The sequence below is a fragment of the Lynx canadensis genome, chromosome E1 (assembly GCF_007474595.2).
Source record: "Lynx canadensis isolate LIC74 chromosome E1, mLynCan4.pri.v2, whole genome shotgun sequence".
NCBI lineage: Eukaryota > Metazoa > Chordata > Mammalia > Carnivora > Felidae > Lynx > Lynx canadensis.
In genome coordinates, this window is record NC_044316.2 from 66,691 (window position 1) to 82,374 (window position 15,684).

The window sequence follows — 15,684 nt, forward strand, 5'->3', positions numbered from 1 at the left end:
CCCCTGGGGTGCATAAGGGGAGACTCTTTTTTTTTCCGCCCTCTTTTTTGATAAAGTCAGAGAGCCCCGCTCCCTTGCTAGAAAGGGACATTATGACTGAATTAGGGACGACGGTGCTACTAGCTCCAGGACGGATAAATAATTGTCTGAACTTAGAGTAACCTGGATATTGGAGAGGTAAAGTTAAATACTCCTCGTGGAGTTTGTTCCTGTGGAAACTGGATGGCCAAAGGAAGATTCGAGGATCGAGAACCAAAAACTAGTTAACTTGCTTAATTATTCTAACCAACATCACAAGATCCAAATAAATACGGGAGAGAGGAAAACTTGTGGTTACATTTTTTTAAAAATGACCAGACATGTCAGGGACTTTTGGGATGGCTACAATGCATCTTTCCTTCCCGTGGTGTGGTCTCCTCCCTAGGAGGCATTGCGTTCGGAATATTAATGCTTGTTAGTCTAATAGTCTATGCATGTCATTTGTAGAAGCCGATGATCTGCCAGAAAAAAAAGACCTCCAAGAAAATTCTGGTAGCCCAGATGTTCCAAACACCCTCCCGTTATCTCGGACCTCTGGATCGACCTCGGAACCTGCCCCTCAATGCCTCCTTTCAGCAGGAGGGAGTTAAGATCGGTCGTGGTCTCAATTCCTAACGGCAGTTAGGAGTCATGTATTCAAAGTAGGGAATATGATAGGAAAAGACGAGATTCAGTAGGCAGAGAAGGAACGGTTAGGACCTGGGACCCCTGGGTGGAATAACAACAACAACACGTATTTTGGAAAAATGCTGGGAGCATCTGACCACAGCAAACCCCCTTGGGCGTAAGGTTCTTCTTAAGAAACAAATGTCTGTGCCTTATGTCCAAAATGACCTATTATTATTGGAAGATAAACCTGACTGTGAGGAAAGCCCACACTTCCTGAGCATGTTTGAGCAAGACCTCAAAAATAAAGGAAATATAAATGAAAATGGAATCAACTTAGAAAAGGCGGGATTGTGAGAACTAAGGGAGATGATTCATTTCCAGAAGTACCAACTAAAAGCTGGGCTATCTGGTTAACAGTAGTTTCCAGCCTATTGGAAATCTGCACGGACCTCCCCACTCCCACAGTGGGGTCCCAAACCCTTAGACACCTCACTTCCTAGTTCTCCCACCCTCCCGCCAGCCTCCGTTTGGCGGGATTCTTTTTCAAAGGCTTTGCAATGAGCACGCGCCACCGAACTGACGAACTGACGTCTCTGCGTCGCCCCAGGGAACGTCCACTTGTTCTAATCAGACTACCTTTTGCCTCCCATGGGCGGGCCCAGGCCACGTCGGCATAAGGCTGTACCCTCTGTAGCACGTAGCCAATGAGGAAGCAGGGGAGGGACTTCAGCTAGGAGATAAATGGTCTGCTGGAACCGCTCCGAGTGCGCCGTCAGACGCCCGCTCTTGTAAGAACGTTGATTAGAGCCTCGCTTCACTGCGCTCGGAGTCTCCGCGTCCCCGCTTAGATTGGGGCAGCGGGCTCGTGTCTCACACCTTTGGTTCCTGTCAACCACAAGTCCTTGAGATTCCAGCAATTCCATCCCTTTGGGCTGGGCAGAAGCTGCAAGTATGATCCTCACAAGAAAGACAGAAGGAAGAAAAACCCCACACACAGTTGCACTTTTTTATATAGAATTTGTACAATATATTTCTCTTCATTTGCATATTTTACCCACAACTCAACATCCTTTTTACAGGCTGAAATCACTCAGCTTGATATAATCAAAATTCTTTCTTTCAAACAAATAAGAAAAAATTCAAAATCGTAAACCCGTAAGAAAACAAATTAAAAACAATGATGAAAATAAGTCACTCCTCCCCTTAGGAACAGTGTCTGTACAATATATAGGATTTGGGTCAGAATCTCTTTATAAATCAGGCACATGTTTCCACGACACCTTTATTCCTGCCAGTTTTATCTCCTGCCTGGAAGTTCTGCCTCCAAGAAGGATCAAGGCAGGCTGGTCTCGGTGGTGTCCGTTCTTCCAGACACTGCGGGCCGGTGGGGACCAGGGGCCCAGGTGGGTGGGGCGGGCTGAGCGGGGGAGAGCAGCGGCTGTGTGCGAAGCAGAACCCGGGTTCACTCCGTGCAAAGTCAGAGAGGCCAGAACGGCAAGGGCGGCGTGAGACAGCGGCAGTGCGGGGGCCGGCATTTACTCACAGTTGGGCCTCCCAGCAGGATGGGGAACACGGTTGGCAGTGACCACACCAGGAGGTGTGAACCCGCCCCGCCATCTGTCCTGCTTTGGTCAGTCGGTCTGGGGCACGAGGGCTGTGGGTGGCAGCGAGGCGAAGCGGCGAGCACACCGTCTCGTCCATCTTCCAGGCCCCCCTCTGCACTGAGACCGGCCTGGGCCTGGGTGGTAGGGAGCGTGGGGCCTTCTCTGAAAGCTGAGGACAGTTTCCTCCAAGCCGCAGTGCCCGGAGCTTGCATCCCGACACCATGGGGGACCAGACCGAGCCCGGGGCCCCAGGCCTGACGTCACCAAGTTTCAGGACGGGCCCCTCGGTTTGCATCTCCTTTGAACTGTCCCCCACACGCTGGCTCAACGTGTAGCATGGGGCTTGAGTGAGAATCCAACTCTGAGGCTGCACGAGGTTGCTGCCCCTCGGCCTCCTGACCAAGAAGGCAAAAGTGCTTCTGCAGGAAGACACTCGAGGGACCTGCACTCTCGGGCCCCTCCACCCCAGACCCCGCAGACCCTGCGAAGGGGGCTTCAGAGGCCACGGGAGCACTGACCTGCTCCCCTCGGCCTTCCCCGGGCCCCGCGCAGCAGGCCGTGCTCAGGCCAGGACGCCCGCCCTGAAACGGCAGCGGCCCCAAGCGCTCTTCACCGAGCCTTGCGCGCAGCCCAGGTACCCACCCTGCCCTCACGCTCCAAAGCATGGCTTTGGAAAGAGAATCGTCGGCACTTCAGGGCAAGACCGCAATCATAAGAAGAAAAATGGAAAACAGCATTCGCGAGACCTGGCGCACTCACAGCCAAATGACAGCCGAAGAAGCAGGTGGGGCCCTGGGGCGGACACGTTGGGCTGCCCATGACCACGGAGAAGAAATAAAATCATGTGTCTTTTGTTTATTTGGTTTTTTGTCTTTTTTTGTTTTGTTTTGTGTTGTTTTTACTTCTAAAATAAGATCTCATCTGATAACACTTCAAGTACTTAAGTACAGAAGCTAAAGAGAATTCCTCAACTTGTTGCTTCCACAGTGTGTCCCCCCGCGTGACCGTTCTGCCAGGCCTCCCGTGGGGCCTTTCAAGGGAGTCATGTTGTTCTGCTCTAAAAATGTGAGGTGGAAACTGGAATAAGTTGAAACAACTCAACGCAGATGTGCTGGGACCGGTGCACGAGCGATGCACGTGGGAGGCCCGCTGGCCGTTTCCAAGGGCACTTGTTGTCACCGATGACTTCTGCGGGGCAGCTGCGTGGGTGCTCGGGGGCCAGGTGGCAGCCAGGATGAGCTCTCATCAGCTTTGGTTTGGACCATCCAGTCTCAAGAAGCAAGAGCAAAGGGAGAGCTCCCAGGCCAGGCCACCGCTGCCGGAGGTCTTGCTGAGGGACGCAGCTCCGGGCAGACGCCGCGTTCAGCCGCCGGCTCTGGCTCGACGGAGACAGAACCCTTTCCAGGCTGGTCTCTGAACAACCTTCTCAAGGGCCCCTGCCTGCCCTCCCGAATAATGCTGAGTTATTCATACTCATTCTCATATGCTATGGCGTGTGCAGGTGTCTAGCTTGTGACGTGGCAAGTTCTTGGAGGCGTGACTACTTGGCATTCTACTTACTCGGAGCAAAGGGGGAGCTCAAGGGGGGCCGGACGCTACAGCATGGGCATTTCCCTGAATGAGTTTAGACGTCTGCTCTAAAACCCGTGTGGACATATCAGCTAGGTCCATGCACACCATACCAAGGGCTAACACTTGACATTCCAGAGGCGGGTTGCCTTGTTTGGGTAGTTGATGGCCAGGCTGATAGCAGCGATGTTCTGCAGAGCCTGTGGAGGGAGAAAGGGTCACTGCCAATGTCGAGAACCATTCAACTGCTCACTCGTTTTCTGTGGACTGAACAAGAGCCTCAGCTGAGCACTGGGGGTGGGGCTGGGACAAGGGAGACACAAGCAAATGTGGTTCCCCTCACCCGGAGCACCAGTCTAGAGGAGAGAGAGAAAAATTCTCTCAACCGCACGGAAGCTCCACACATAGGGTAGAAAGAGCATCGCTGCCCTGTACGAGGGGCCGGTGCAAGATGCTGCCACGGGGTGTCTGGGCAAGCTCTTTAGGGAAAGGGAGGAGCACAAAGGTGCGGAAGGGAAGAAACAGACAGCCAGGGCTGGGCCACAGTGTAGGAAGGGTCCTTGCTGGGAAGGAGGACGCCCCAGAGCCAGGCGGAGGCCGTGGTGCGGGCTCCGTGCAGCAGGAGCGGAAGGCGGCTGGGGGAGGACGAGGCAGAGCCCTGGTCCAGCACGGTGATGCGCTGTGGGGAGGGTCAGGACGAGGGTGACACTGGGCACAGGGGCAGGTGAGAGGGAAGAGCCCACAGGAATATATGGAGCGCTCGGTGCCATATGGTCAAATCTCAAATTTTCGCTGCGTGTCGCAAGAGCGGGGGTACTGGGGGCGGTGGGGGCAGGCACCTGTTAGGAGGGGAGGGAGGTTCTACTGTGCCTACGGGTCTCAGGAGAATTTGTACAGACGCCCCAAGTGGATGGGGGCTTCCTGCTTCTCCGCAGGCAGGACCCTTTCCTGTGAGAGGACCGTGTGCTCACCGAGCAGACTTGCAGGAACAGAGTGCAGGGCTCGGGCTGGACAGCCACTCAAGCGTGACCCTGGGCAAACCTCCCGCTTCTCTAGGCCTTAGTGTCCCCCTGTGTCCACTGTAGGGTTGGACCACATGCTCTGTGATATTCAAGGGGTCTGCGGGTCTAAGGTTCTCAACATGCGCCTGTGCCTGGGGGTTCCCGAGACCCTTTCCGGGCTCCGCGTGGTGATGCTAAGACATTATGTGCCTTGCCACCCTCACGCTCTGGAGCATGTGGGGAGTTTCCCAGAGGCCGGTGCAGGACAGCACAGCTGCAGCAGCAGGACGCAGGTCTGGCGGGCGTGGACGACAGCCGCCTCCTCAAGGATGGTTTTGTTTGGGAACATACAGCTGTTTTGCAGAGAATGTGTTACTCATGTTAACACAGAGTAAGTTTACTATTTCTTAAAGTGATAATTAAATGCTTAAGTGTTTTAATTTCTAAGTTTAAAACCTAATCTCTAATGGTATCTATCGATATGTGCAACACACAAATGAAAGCTCTTTGGGACCCTCAATAACTGAAAAGTGGAAAGGCATCCTGGGACCAAACTGTCAGGGGTTCTCCTACCAGGGAAAAAACTGAAATCTAACTCTAGGGAAACTTCAGGCAAACTGTCAATTTAAGGCATTGGTTGTTTTGGTTTCAAAGACACAAATTCTCGCTAGCGTGTTCCAAGCCCACGGTTGGATATGAATGACACCGAGTAAGCGGCTCAGCTCCCTCCTCAGACACTGGAAGGATGCGAGGGGGTTGGGAAAGAGCCCCGGGTGAACCCCAGGGGGGTTCTGTCCATGGCAATGGGGCCATCTGGCCACAGGGAGGCAGCAGCGGCCAGCTTGGGTGGGGGGGGGGGGAGGGGAGGCATACCTGTGCCGCGCAGCGGAGAAGGTGGTCGTCGGTGGTTAAGGCCAGCAGGTACTCCTGCAGCAACCCCAGCTCCTGCAGAGAGAGCGTGGCTGTGGCTGGAGGGGACCGCCGCCCAGGGGACACCCTCCCACCACCACGGAGTCCCGCACGGGTGATCGCTCCTGGTTCCGCGGGCACCTCACGGCACTACCTCGCTCGAGAGCCATGGGAGGAGCTGGACCGGGAGCAGCCAGGTGCCCAGTTCTGGAAGGGGGGGGGGGTAGCGGGAGCGGGGAGCCCTCTGCCCCGACTCATCCACAGGGTGCTCCGGTCGGTTTCCTCACGTAGAAAATGAGGGGTAAGCTAAAGAACTGGGAAAGACCTTCTCATCTCACACGTTCGATGAGCCTACTACGCTCGTGGGAAGAAGGAGGGGGAAGAAGGAAAAACCCGCCATTTTATTTTCCAGAACTCACTACTGTCAAGCACTGACCCGGGGCAGTTTTTCCCCTGTGGCTTTAGGCCCGACAAAACAGCATTCCGGGGGGGCCGGGCAGAGGTGAGGACGCGTACTTCAGGCCACGCCTGCCCCCTGCGCAGGTCTGCCGTGACCCAGACCCAGACCCAGGCTCGGCCCTCAGCCCGGGCAGCGGGGGAGCTCCAGCAGGACCCTCACCGCTCACCTGGGCGCGGTTCTCGGTGACGAGGAAGAGCTCCGTGAGGGCGCGGTGCAGGGGGAGGAGGATGCCAGGCTGTGTCACGTCCTCGAACAGGCTGTACTCCATGTGCGTGAAGAGCTGCCACAGGGGCTTTAGCAGCGTCAGGTCACAGAGGTCGCTGCGGGAGGGGGTGAGACGTGAGACAGACGCCAGCTGACAGACTCCCCCCACACCCAGTAAAGTCATCACTGTCCCCCCAGATGGCCAAAAATATCCACCAGTGGCAACTAGGGAAAGGGGCAGAACCTAAACTTCAGAACAGGACTCCAAGGATGCAGGAGACCCCGACGCCCAGGCCTGTACATCAGCGGCATGCCTCTAAACGGTTAGGAAGAACCTCGTGGAAAAATCTCGAGATAAATGTTACGTGGAAAAAAGGAGGCATAAAACTGCAGATATGGTATCGTGTAACTGTATTAAACACAACAGTGAACAAATATATCAAAAATGTTATCAGTTGTTGTCTCTGTCCGTTTTCTAGATGTTCTGCAACACTTGTTGCTTTAACAATCAGAAAAAAAGAGGCAGTTAAAAGGCAACGAAAGCCACTATAATAATCTTAGGCTCACGAAACACAAGAAATATGGTTGTGAGGTCGCTCGGGCCAGAACCCTTTCCCAGTAGAGCAGAACCCTTTTCCACTGGATCGGCCTCCGTGGAGACTCACTGCGTGTTTCACTCTGAGGGAGGACGTGCTGTGTTTCCAGTTCAACGTCCTTACGAGAAGAAAAGTCAGGAAATGATATTCTGAGCCTTACGACATGACTTTATATATTTATAATCCTAAATTTTGCTCTTTCTCTTTCATGTATGACTGTACGAAGTATTCTGCGCATTTACTCTTGGAGCCCATCATTTTCTCCCAGAAGAGCGAGTCTTCCTAGAGCACCAGGAAAACTTGGCTCGATTTAAAGAGACAGCTCTACAGCTGAGCTTTCAGGAAAGCGCTCCTACGTGGCTCATCCGTGGCTCATCCGGCCACTGGCAGCCACCCCTCCCCTGGGGCCGCCTTTCCCCTCTGCCCGGCCTGTCCGGACTGAGGAAGGTCGGCAAACCGCAGAGGCGCAGCAGGTGCAGCAGGGAAGGACCCGCCCGTCTGAAGACAGTTTCATGCCCATCCCTCAACCACCACGTGGTTCTCACTGCAGGCTGCTCTCAACAGGACAGAACGGAGCCCCTGTGGGCTAAGGGGCCTTTGTCGCACACGAGGACACGGCGCTAATGGCAACCACGGCTGGCCTTCTCTCTGCCTGCCTGCGCGCAGACGGACTCAACGTGCCATCCTTTTCTCTCCCTGACTCGGAGAGCCCTTTGTTTTTTAAATAACAGCTCCATATTACACCAGAAGATGGCGTGCTATCTCGAATATCATCTCTCCACTCTGGCGGCATCCTGCGTCTGTGTGCCTGGAAACTGCTAGAGAGGCGCACTGACACCGTGCGCGTGAGGGACACATCGCCAACACCTGCCCTCTGAGGTGAGGAACAAGACAGCGGGTCTTTAACCTCCACTTCTACTCAGTACTCTGGGGAGGTCACGGCTAGTGCAAAAAGGAAAAAAAAAATTTCTAAGGACCGAGAGGAGGAACGAAAACCGGTTCTTTGTAGATGACGTGACTGTGCTCTGAATAGCGACACGTGAGCTCTCCAAGTTAAGCAACAGAGCACTGTCACTGGATACAAGGAAAATACACAAAAGTGAATTATATATGAGCAGAAACAATGAAGAAAAAGAATTCTACAACACCAATTACAGTATCATCAAAAACATTAGATAAATCTAATTTAATAGCAATCCTCTACATAGAAACATCACTCAGACCTGAGCACTGGAGGATCGCAGAGAAGAGGAATCAACATAGAGGGTTCAGTGCCCTGAAGTCCACCCAAACCCCATCAGGTGAGAGGGGGTATGTGCATATGTGTGTGAACAGAAAATACACAAGCGGATAAGGAACACGACAAGGTACTAGAATTTCTAGCCAGAGCAGTTAGGCAAGAAGACGAAATAAAAGGCATCTACACTGGAAAAGAAGACAGAAATGTCTCTGTTTGCAGATGACATTCTCTACAGAAAACACCAAAGACGCCACAGAAAAACAGTTAGAACTCATAAATCCAGTGAAGTCGTAGGGCACAAAATCAATACAGAAAAACCAGCTGCCTCTCCTCTTTTTTTAAAACTAGGTTTCACACCCAGCGGGGAGTCCAGCGTGGGGCTTGAACTCATGACCCTGAGATCATGACCGGAGCTCAGATCAAAAGTCGGACACTCAACTGACTGAGCCACCCAGGAACCCCCACCTGCATTTCTATATGCTTAATGACGAGCTATCAGAAAGAGAAATAAACAAGTAATCCCATTTACAACAGGATAAAATAGAGTAAAATACTCAGACATACATTTTCACAAAGGAGATCAACAATCTGTACACCGAAAACTATAAAACACTGATGAAAAAAACTGAAGACGCAACCAAGTGGAAAGGCTGTTCCTTGTTCAAGGACCAGAAGGATACTGTTAAAATACAGCCGGAAGCAATATACAGATTCCATGTAGTCCCTATCAAAATCCCAATGGCATTTTCACAGAAATAGGAAAAACAATCCTAAAATCCACAAGGAACTACAAAAGACCCCAAACAACCAAGTCAATCTTGAGAAAGAACAAAACTAGAAGCCTCGCACATCCCAATTCCAAACTGCGATACAGAGCTACGGCGATCAACACAGTATGGTATTGGAATAAAAGAAGACACAAAGATCGATGAACAGAACAGAGAGCTGAGAAATAAACCCACACGTAGACACCCAATTAATTGACAAAGACGCCAAGAATATGCAACGAGGAAAGGTCAGTCACCTCAACAAATGTGTCGGGAAAACCTGACACAAGCCGCACGCAAAAGCATGAGACTGCATCCCTCTGTCACACTATGCACAAAAATTAACTCAAAATAGATTAAAGACTTGAATGTAAGACCACCAACTATAAAACTCCTACAAGAACACATACAGGTAAACTCCTTGCCATTGGAGTGGACGCCAAAAGCAAGAATAAACGAGTGGAAGGAACGACATCAAAACAAAAGGCTTCTGCACAGTAAAGAGGACCATCAACAAATGAAAAGGCATCCACGGAATGGGGGAAAACAGTGGTAAATCACATATCCGGTAAGGACTTAATACCCAAAATACACAATGAACTCATGCAGCTCCATTTCAGAAAACCCCGCATAACCCAACTAAAAATGGTCAAAGGACCTGAACAGATATTTTCCCAAAGAAGACATCCATATGGCTAACAAGAAAAGATGCTCAACATCACTCGGCGTCGGGGAATTCACGTCAAAACCACACTGTCACCTCACATGCGTTAGGGTGGCTAGTATCCAAAAGACGGGAGGTAACAGGTGCCAGCGAGGATGTGGAGAAAGGGAAGCCCTCGTGCACTGCTGGTGGGAACGCAAACTGGTGCAGCCACTGTGGACACAGTATGGAGCTTTCTCAAGTAATTCAAAACAGAACCACAGTATGATCCAGTAATCCTACTACTGGGTTTATATCCAAAGGAAATGCAATTGTTATCTCAAAACAATACCTGCACTCGAATGTTCATTGCACCGTTATTCACAATGGTCAAGGCACGGAAACAAGCTAAGTGTCCTATGGATGGAGGAGTGGAGAAAGCAAACGTGGTGCATATAGGCACAGCGGAGTATGTGCGAGAAGGCAAGTCATGAGAAAGAAGGGAGACCTGGAGGGCACTGTGCCGAGTGAAATAAGCCAGAGAGAGACAAACCCTGGATGACCTCACTCGCCTGTGGAAACCAAAACCACACAAAGAAACAGTCAAACTCACAGACACAGAGGGTAGAACGGTACTTGCTGGAGGCTGTGGGTGTGGGAAACAGAGAGGCTGGTCAAAGGGACAAGCTTTCAGCTGCAAGGCAAGTAAGGTCTGAGGATCTAATGAATGACACGGTGACTACAGGAGATGACGGCGTACCACACTGGATCGTAGAGAGGCGCACGTAACTGCTGTCACACACAACAAAGGTAACACGAGGTGCTGGGTGTGTTAAGGAACTTGGTGGGGGCCCTTGTACAACACGGACACACAAGAAATCCCCTCTGGCCTGTAAATATGTTACAACTTTGTCAATTACACCTCACCAAGCTGGGAAAAAAAGAGAAACAAACCAATTCTAAGATGCATCTAGATATGCAGAGTCAAAGATAGACAAGACGGCCTGGAAGCTGAGGAGCAAAGGATTTCTACGACTAGATACGCGAATTCATTAGAAAGCAACGACAGTCGAGACAGCGTGCTACTGGCACCAGGAGAACCGTAAAGAGCGTTGGAGCAGCAGAGACCGGACACAGACGCATCTGTACAGACACCTCCTTTGTGACCAACAGGGTGCTGGAGTGAGGTGAGGGACAAGGTGGTCTTTGGGGTCAGGTGGAGACTCACATTCGAATAATTAACCCTGACCCCCTGCACTTCACGTCCTGCGCAGAAGTCATTCCGTGTGGAGCGTACAGCTAGGAGTGAAAGAAAAAATAACAAAAGCTTCTAGAACACGGGAAGCACCTTCACCACCCCAAGGTGGAGTGAGGCGGAAACCGCCTAAACAGGACAACAAAAGCACTACCATAAAACACGATTGATGAACGGCAAGATGTCAAAATTAGAAACTTCTTTTCATCAGACTCCAGTACAGAGAAACGGCAAGCCAGAGTGGGAGGAGATATTCACAGTTGTTCACAAACTCCCTGCGAAGGACTCACATACGGAGAGCGGCTCACCTGTGGGTGCAGCAGCGGACGATCCTCAGAAGCAGGTGAATGGCTTTCAATCGCTGATGGCCAGTCTGGCGACAAGCCACACCCACCAGCCATTCCCAAATCTGGGCCAGTGGGAGGTGTGGCACAACTCTTTCTTCTGACAACATCTGCTTCAAAATCTCGAACCCTGGCCCACAACCACAAAACACCGATATTTTAGTTATTAACTCTTGTATTTACTCTTGTATTATTAACTCTTGTGTTTAACAAATATGAGAAAGTAACTACAGTTATTTAAATGTTGCCTTTTATAAAAGCAACATAGGACCAACATTTTTAGCTCCTCCCTTTCGCTAACTGCCCTGCAAATTCCAAGAGAAGACGTGTCTTTTGTAGGTGCCACAGGTGCCTCTTCTACCCGTCCATGCAAGAGTACAGCCAACCACCACAGCACATCACAGCGACCGTGTGCTGGTATTAAAGTACCTGCTTTGACTTTAACAAAGATCCGTGACATAATGGCACCTACCCCTCCCCCGAGCGTCCCTGGCAGGGACATCCTACACACAGAAAGACCAGGGCACACACCTGTCTGGAATCGCCCGAGGTGTCCAGCCGTCACAGTGAATTTGTAGCCCCACTCCGTGTTGCTCATGTCAGAGGTGAAGCGATAATACAGGGTATCTCCTGGGTCACACAAGAACCAGAAACAGGTCAGGACACCACAGCAACAGAGAATGGCAACAGACTAAGCCCCACGTGACATCCCTCCACGTCCCTTCTCTCGCTATTGAGTTTGTTTGTTTGTTTGTTTGTCTTTGAGAGACAGAGTATGAGCAGGAGAGGGGCACAGAGAGAGGGAGACACAGAATCCGAAGCAGGCTCCAGGCTCCGAGCTGTCAGCACAGAGCCCGACGCAGGGCTTGAGTCCATGAACTGTGAGATCATGACCCGAACTGAAGTCGGACATCTAACCGACCGAGCCACCCGGGCGCTCCTCATTATTGAGTTTAAATACTTCATGGTAAGAGTCCGTATGACCAAGTATTTATTACCTGGAAGCTCAAAATCCTTCCATTTCTGCTGAGACCCACTGAAAGTGTGTCGATCCTGCTGGAAGTCACTGCTGCTGGACATGGCCAGCTCGTCACAGCCCTCCTCTGTGCTGCACTGCGCGTCGAATTTGATTGAGAGGTAGATTGCACCAGGGATGTGGACCTTATCCTGGGGAGGGGACAGAAAGACACCTCTGTCACTCCTGAGGGCTTGCCTCATGCCACATCCTGCAAATGTGAGACGGTTAAATGTCAGCCCTGCCCTCCCCGGCCCTCGGTCTGGCGGGACAGGAACATGCACACGTGAATTAAACCGAAGGACAGGGGTCTCCGAGGTGTGGCCACGTCATCGAGATGGTGCAGCGAGGGCTGAACCCAGGCCCATACTCAGATGCACTTCCGAAAGATGCCAAGGATTCCCTGCAAGGAGCTAGCTGCAGGGAAACTGAACCCCCACCCCCCACCCCAGGCCTGGGCGCCCACTTTTTCCATTAAAACCAGGTCACCAGGAAAAAAGACTGGGTGGTAAAGACTCCCTGGCTTTGGGACCGAGGAGGCCCTTTCTTGGCTGGGACTTGGCAGGGGTGGGGGGCGGGGAGCCGCTCTGGGCACTGGTGAGCTTCTCAGCACCCCTCGTGGGTCCTGCCGGCCACACGTCTTGGAGCGTACCTCAAAGTTGGTGTTATTGTTATACGGGTGTTTGGATTCCCTCACTTGCACTTCCATCCCAGGCTCCTCCATGAACTGGCAGGCAGCCAGGGCCATGGTCCCCAGCATGCTCCCTCGGCAGCCCTGGAGTACCTTCTGCAGGATCTGGCGGGACATGAAGCAGCGAGCGTCAGGGCCTGCCGGTGGCAGGAAGGAGGAGGAGCCCGGTTCAACCCAAGGCCTGTCCAGAGGGGCTGGCGTCACCGCAGAGGCTGACCTCACCAGCCGCCTCTCACGGCAGGGGGGCGGGGAGAGGGGGGACTTCCTGTACACTGGGATGCTGGTTTTCCTTCTGGAAAACACCACTTCTGGGAGCTCTGAGAGAGCCAGCAGAACCTATCAGGGGTGGTCCCGGGCCCTGAAGAGTCCTGAGACCAGCAGGGGAGGGATGCGGACAGACAATTACAGCACAACAGGCCACATGCCGAGGGGGTGAGGGGCTGGGGGCTCCTCGGGGTGAGGGTGGGGAAGGCCGCGTTCCCCTCTGCCACTCGCAGATGAGAGGTGCAGCTACAGCAGAGCCGCCCGCACCTCCAAGGCCGTGTGGCTGGGGACAGATCCAGGACTTACAGACTGGTGGTGTTCTTTGACAGGCAAATTAAGGAGAAGAGGATGAACTCACGTCCTGAGGAGTCCTCGCGTAGGTCGTGCATGTGTGTGGGTGAGGGTACATGATGTATGTGGGCGCCAAGGGGACAGGGATGAAGAAGGCGGCAGTAAATGTGACTCAAGAGTTGTGCACTTGGAATCTGGTAAGGTGGTGACAAAACCATCCCGCTCGGCCGGAGGTGGTGCCCACAGCTCCCGCCACCCAGGCCAGGCCAGCTCTGCGACAAGGCTCCTCACGTATGTGCACCCTGGGAAGCCTTGCTACCCCAACACTACTCTCGAGACAAAGCTAAAGATTTCACTTAAGAATAAACACAGAACCAGGGGTGCTGGGGGGGGGGGGGGGGGCTCCAGTGGTTAAGTGCCTGACTTCGTTCAGCTCGGGTCACGATCTCACGGTTCGTGGGTTTGAGCCCCACGTCGGGCTCTGTGCCGACAGCTCGGAGCCTGGAGCCTGTTTCGGGTTCTGTGTCTCCCTCTCTCTCTGCCCCTCCCCTGCTCATGCTTTGTCTCTCTCTCTCTTAAAAGTCAATGAACGTTAAAAAGAAAAAAAAAAAAAAAAAGAAAGAAAAGAATGGGGTGCTGGGGTGGCTCAGTCGGTTAAGCATCTGGCTCTTGGTTTTGGTTCAGATCATGATCTCACAGTTCGTGAGTTCCAGCCCCACGTCAGGCTCTTTGCCGACAGCTCCAAGCCTGGAGCCTGCTTTGGATTGTGTCTCCCTCTCTCTCTGCCCCTCCCCTGCTCATGCTCTCTTTCTCAAAATTTGATAAACATAAAAAAAAATCAAATCAATTCAAATCAAAGAATAAGAACAGAATCAGAGGCCTGGAAACTGAGAACCAGAGTGTGGGGTGAGGATGCAGACCCCACACCTGCCCCCCAGAGGCCGGGGGCCTCGGACAAGTCCCTGGCTGCACTTCCTCACGACAGAACTCTTGCGGGTTACACTGCAGCAGGTGCGAGTGTCCCGGGGCCAACGTTCCAGGAACAAGACGCAAACCACCCCAGAGGCGTCCTGTACCACGGAACACACCGGGGGCCGTAATTCACCCTGTCCTCTGGACCTGGCGCCACGAGAAGAGATGGGCCGGGGAGCGTGCAGAGTCAGGCTCCACGGGATCGGCGGGCCGAGCGCTCTCTGCACACCAAGTCTGCCAAGGCTGTGACCTCCGCTCTGGGCCGGGACTTGCGAGAGCCCAGCCGTGCCCACGGCCAGCCTCCGCTGCATCCGGAGGAAGCATGTTCAAACGTGGGGGCGCAGAGGAGGCGCAATGAGGGCGAGGACCCAGCCTGACCCAGTAAACAATCACCTTCTCCCACTGATGCTTTTCTTCCAGCTGCATGAACATATCCAAAATGTAGGTCATGTGGGCCGGGCCGCTCAGCTCCAGGGTCTCCTCGCTCACGGGCACGTGCCCAGGCCACTCAGCGAGCAAGGACGCCAGCACGTGGCGGGCATACAGGACAGCCGTGGCCTCATTCACGCGGAAAAGGTACTCGCGGACGGCCCTCCTGCTCTTGCAGCCCAACTCCTTGTGCAGGAGGGCAGCACTCTTGCTCCGGCGCTGCTGGGCATAGCTCTGCTGCAGTTCGCCTTCCGTGCTGGAGATCAGCTTCTGGGTCACGGGGTTGGACTCGGCAGTGGCCAGGTCACAGCGTGCGGGCCGCGACTGCAAACCCAAAGACCACTGTTACGGCAGCCGGCCCCTCCCAACTGGCTGGGGTGCGGGGCCAGGGGCCGACCTTTCGTCTCCAAGGTGGAGGCAACGTACCAGACACGGTAAGATAATCATGTCTGTGTCCACGGCCTTGGCGCTCTGCTCGTCCAGTCTCAAACTCCTACTGGGCTGCCACCTCTGAGCCAGGGTCCGGATCCTTTCGTCCGTGGTGAGCTCATCCCCATCAAACCTGCGGAGAAGGGGCACGAGGATGGGCACAAAGGTACCGAAAGGGAAGAGTTCAGCCGGCAGTGGAACTTGTCAGGGACACTGACGGGAGGTGTCTTCCTGGGACTCTGCAATTACATCATCACACCCCCGAGTCTGCGACACCAGTTCAGCGCGCTCATTCACTCATGCACGCAGACGTGCACGTACACGCTTGCGGCAGAGAATGCAAGGCGTCCCTC

At 53.1% G+C, this 15,684-nt stretch overlaps 1 protein-coding gene across 3 annotated transcripts in view; it reads right to left on the reverse strand.

Annotated features, from left to right (window-relative positions):
* Nucleotides 1-1,640: 1,640 nt before the first annotated feature.
* Nucleotides 1,641-15,684, reverse strand: part of ZZEF1 (zinc finger ZZ-type and EF-hand domain containing 1) — a 103,676-nt gene continuing 89,632 nt past the window's right edge. For all 3 annotated transcript variants that reach the window (XM_030296080.1, XM_030296079.1, XM_030296078.1), the window contains exons 47-55: nt 15,329-15,464; nt 14,867-15,226; nt 12,908-13,051; nt 12,239-12,407; nt 11,772-11,870; nt 11,205-11,370; nt 6,358-6,511; nt 5,696-5,767; nt 1,641-4,021 (exon numbers count right to left, since the gene is read on the reverse strand). In XM_030296080.1, the coding sequence (XP_030151940.1) occupies nt 3,941-4,021; nt 5,696-5,767; nt 6,358-6,511; nt 11,205-11,370; nt 11,772-11,870; nt 12,239-12,407; nt 12,908-13,051; nt 14,867-15,226; nt 15,329-15,464 (1,381 nt within the window). In that variant the 3' untranslated portion in view covers nt 1,641-3,940. The remainder of the gene's footprint in view (nt 4,022-5,695; nt 5,768-6,357; nt 6,512-11,204; nt 11,371-11,771; nt 11,871-12,238; nt 12,408-12,907; nt 13,052-14,866; nt 15,227-15,328; nt 15,465-15,684) is intronic.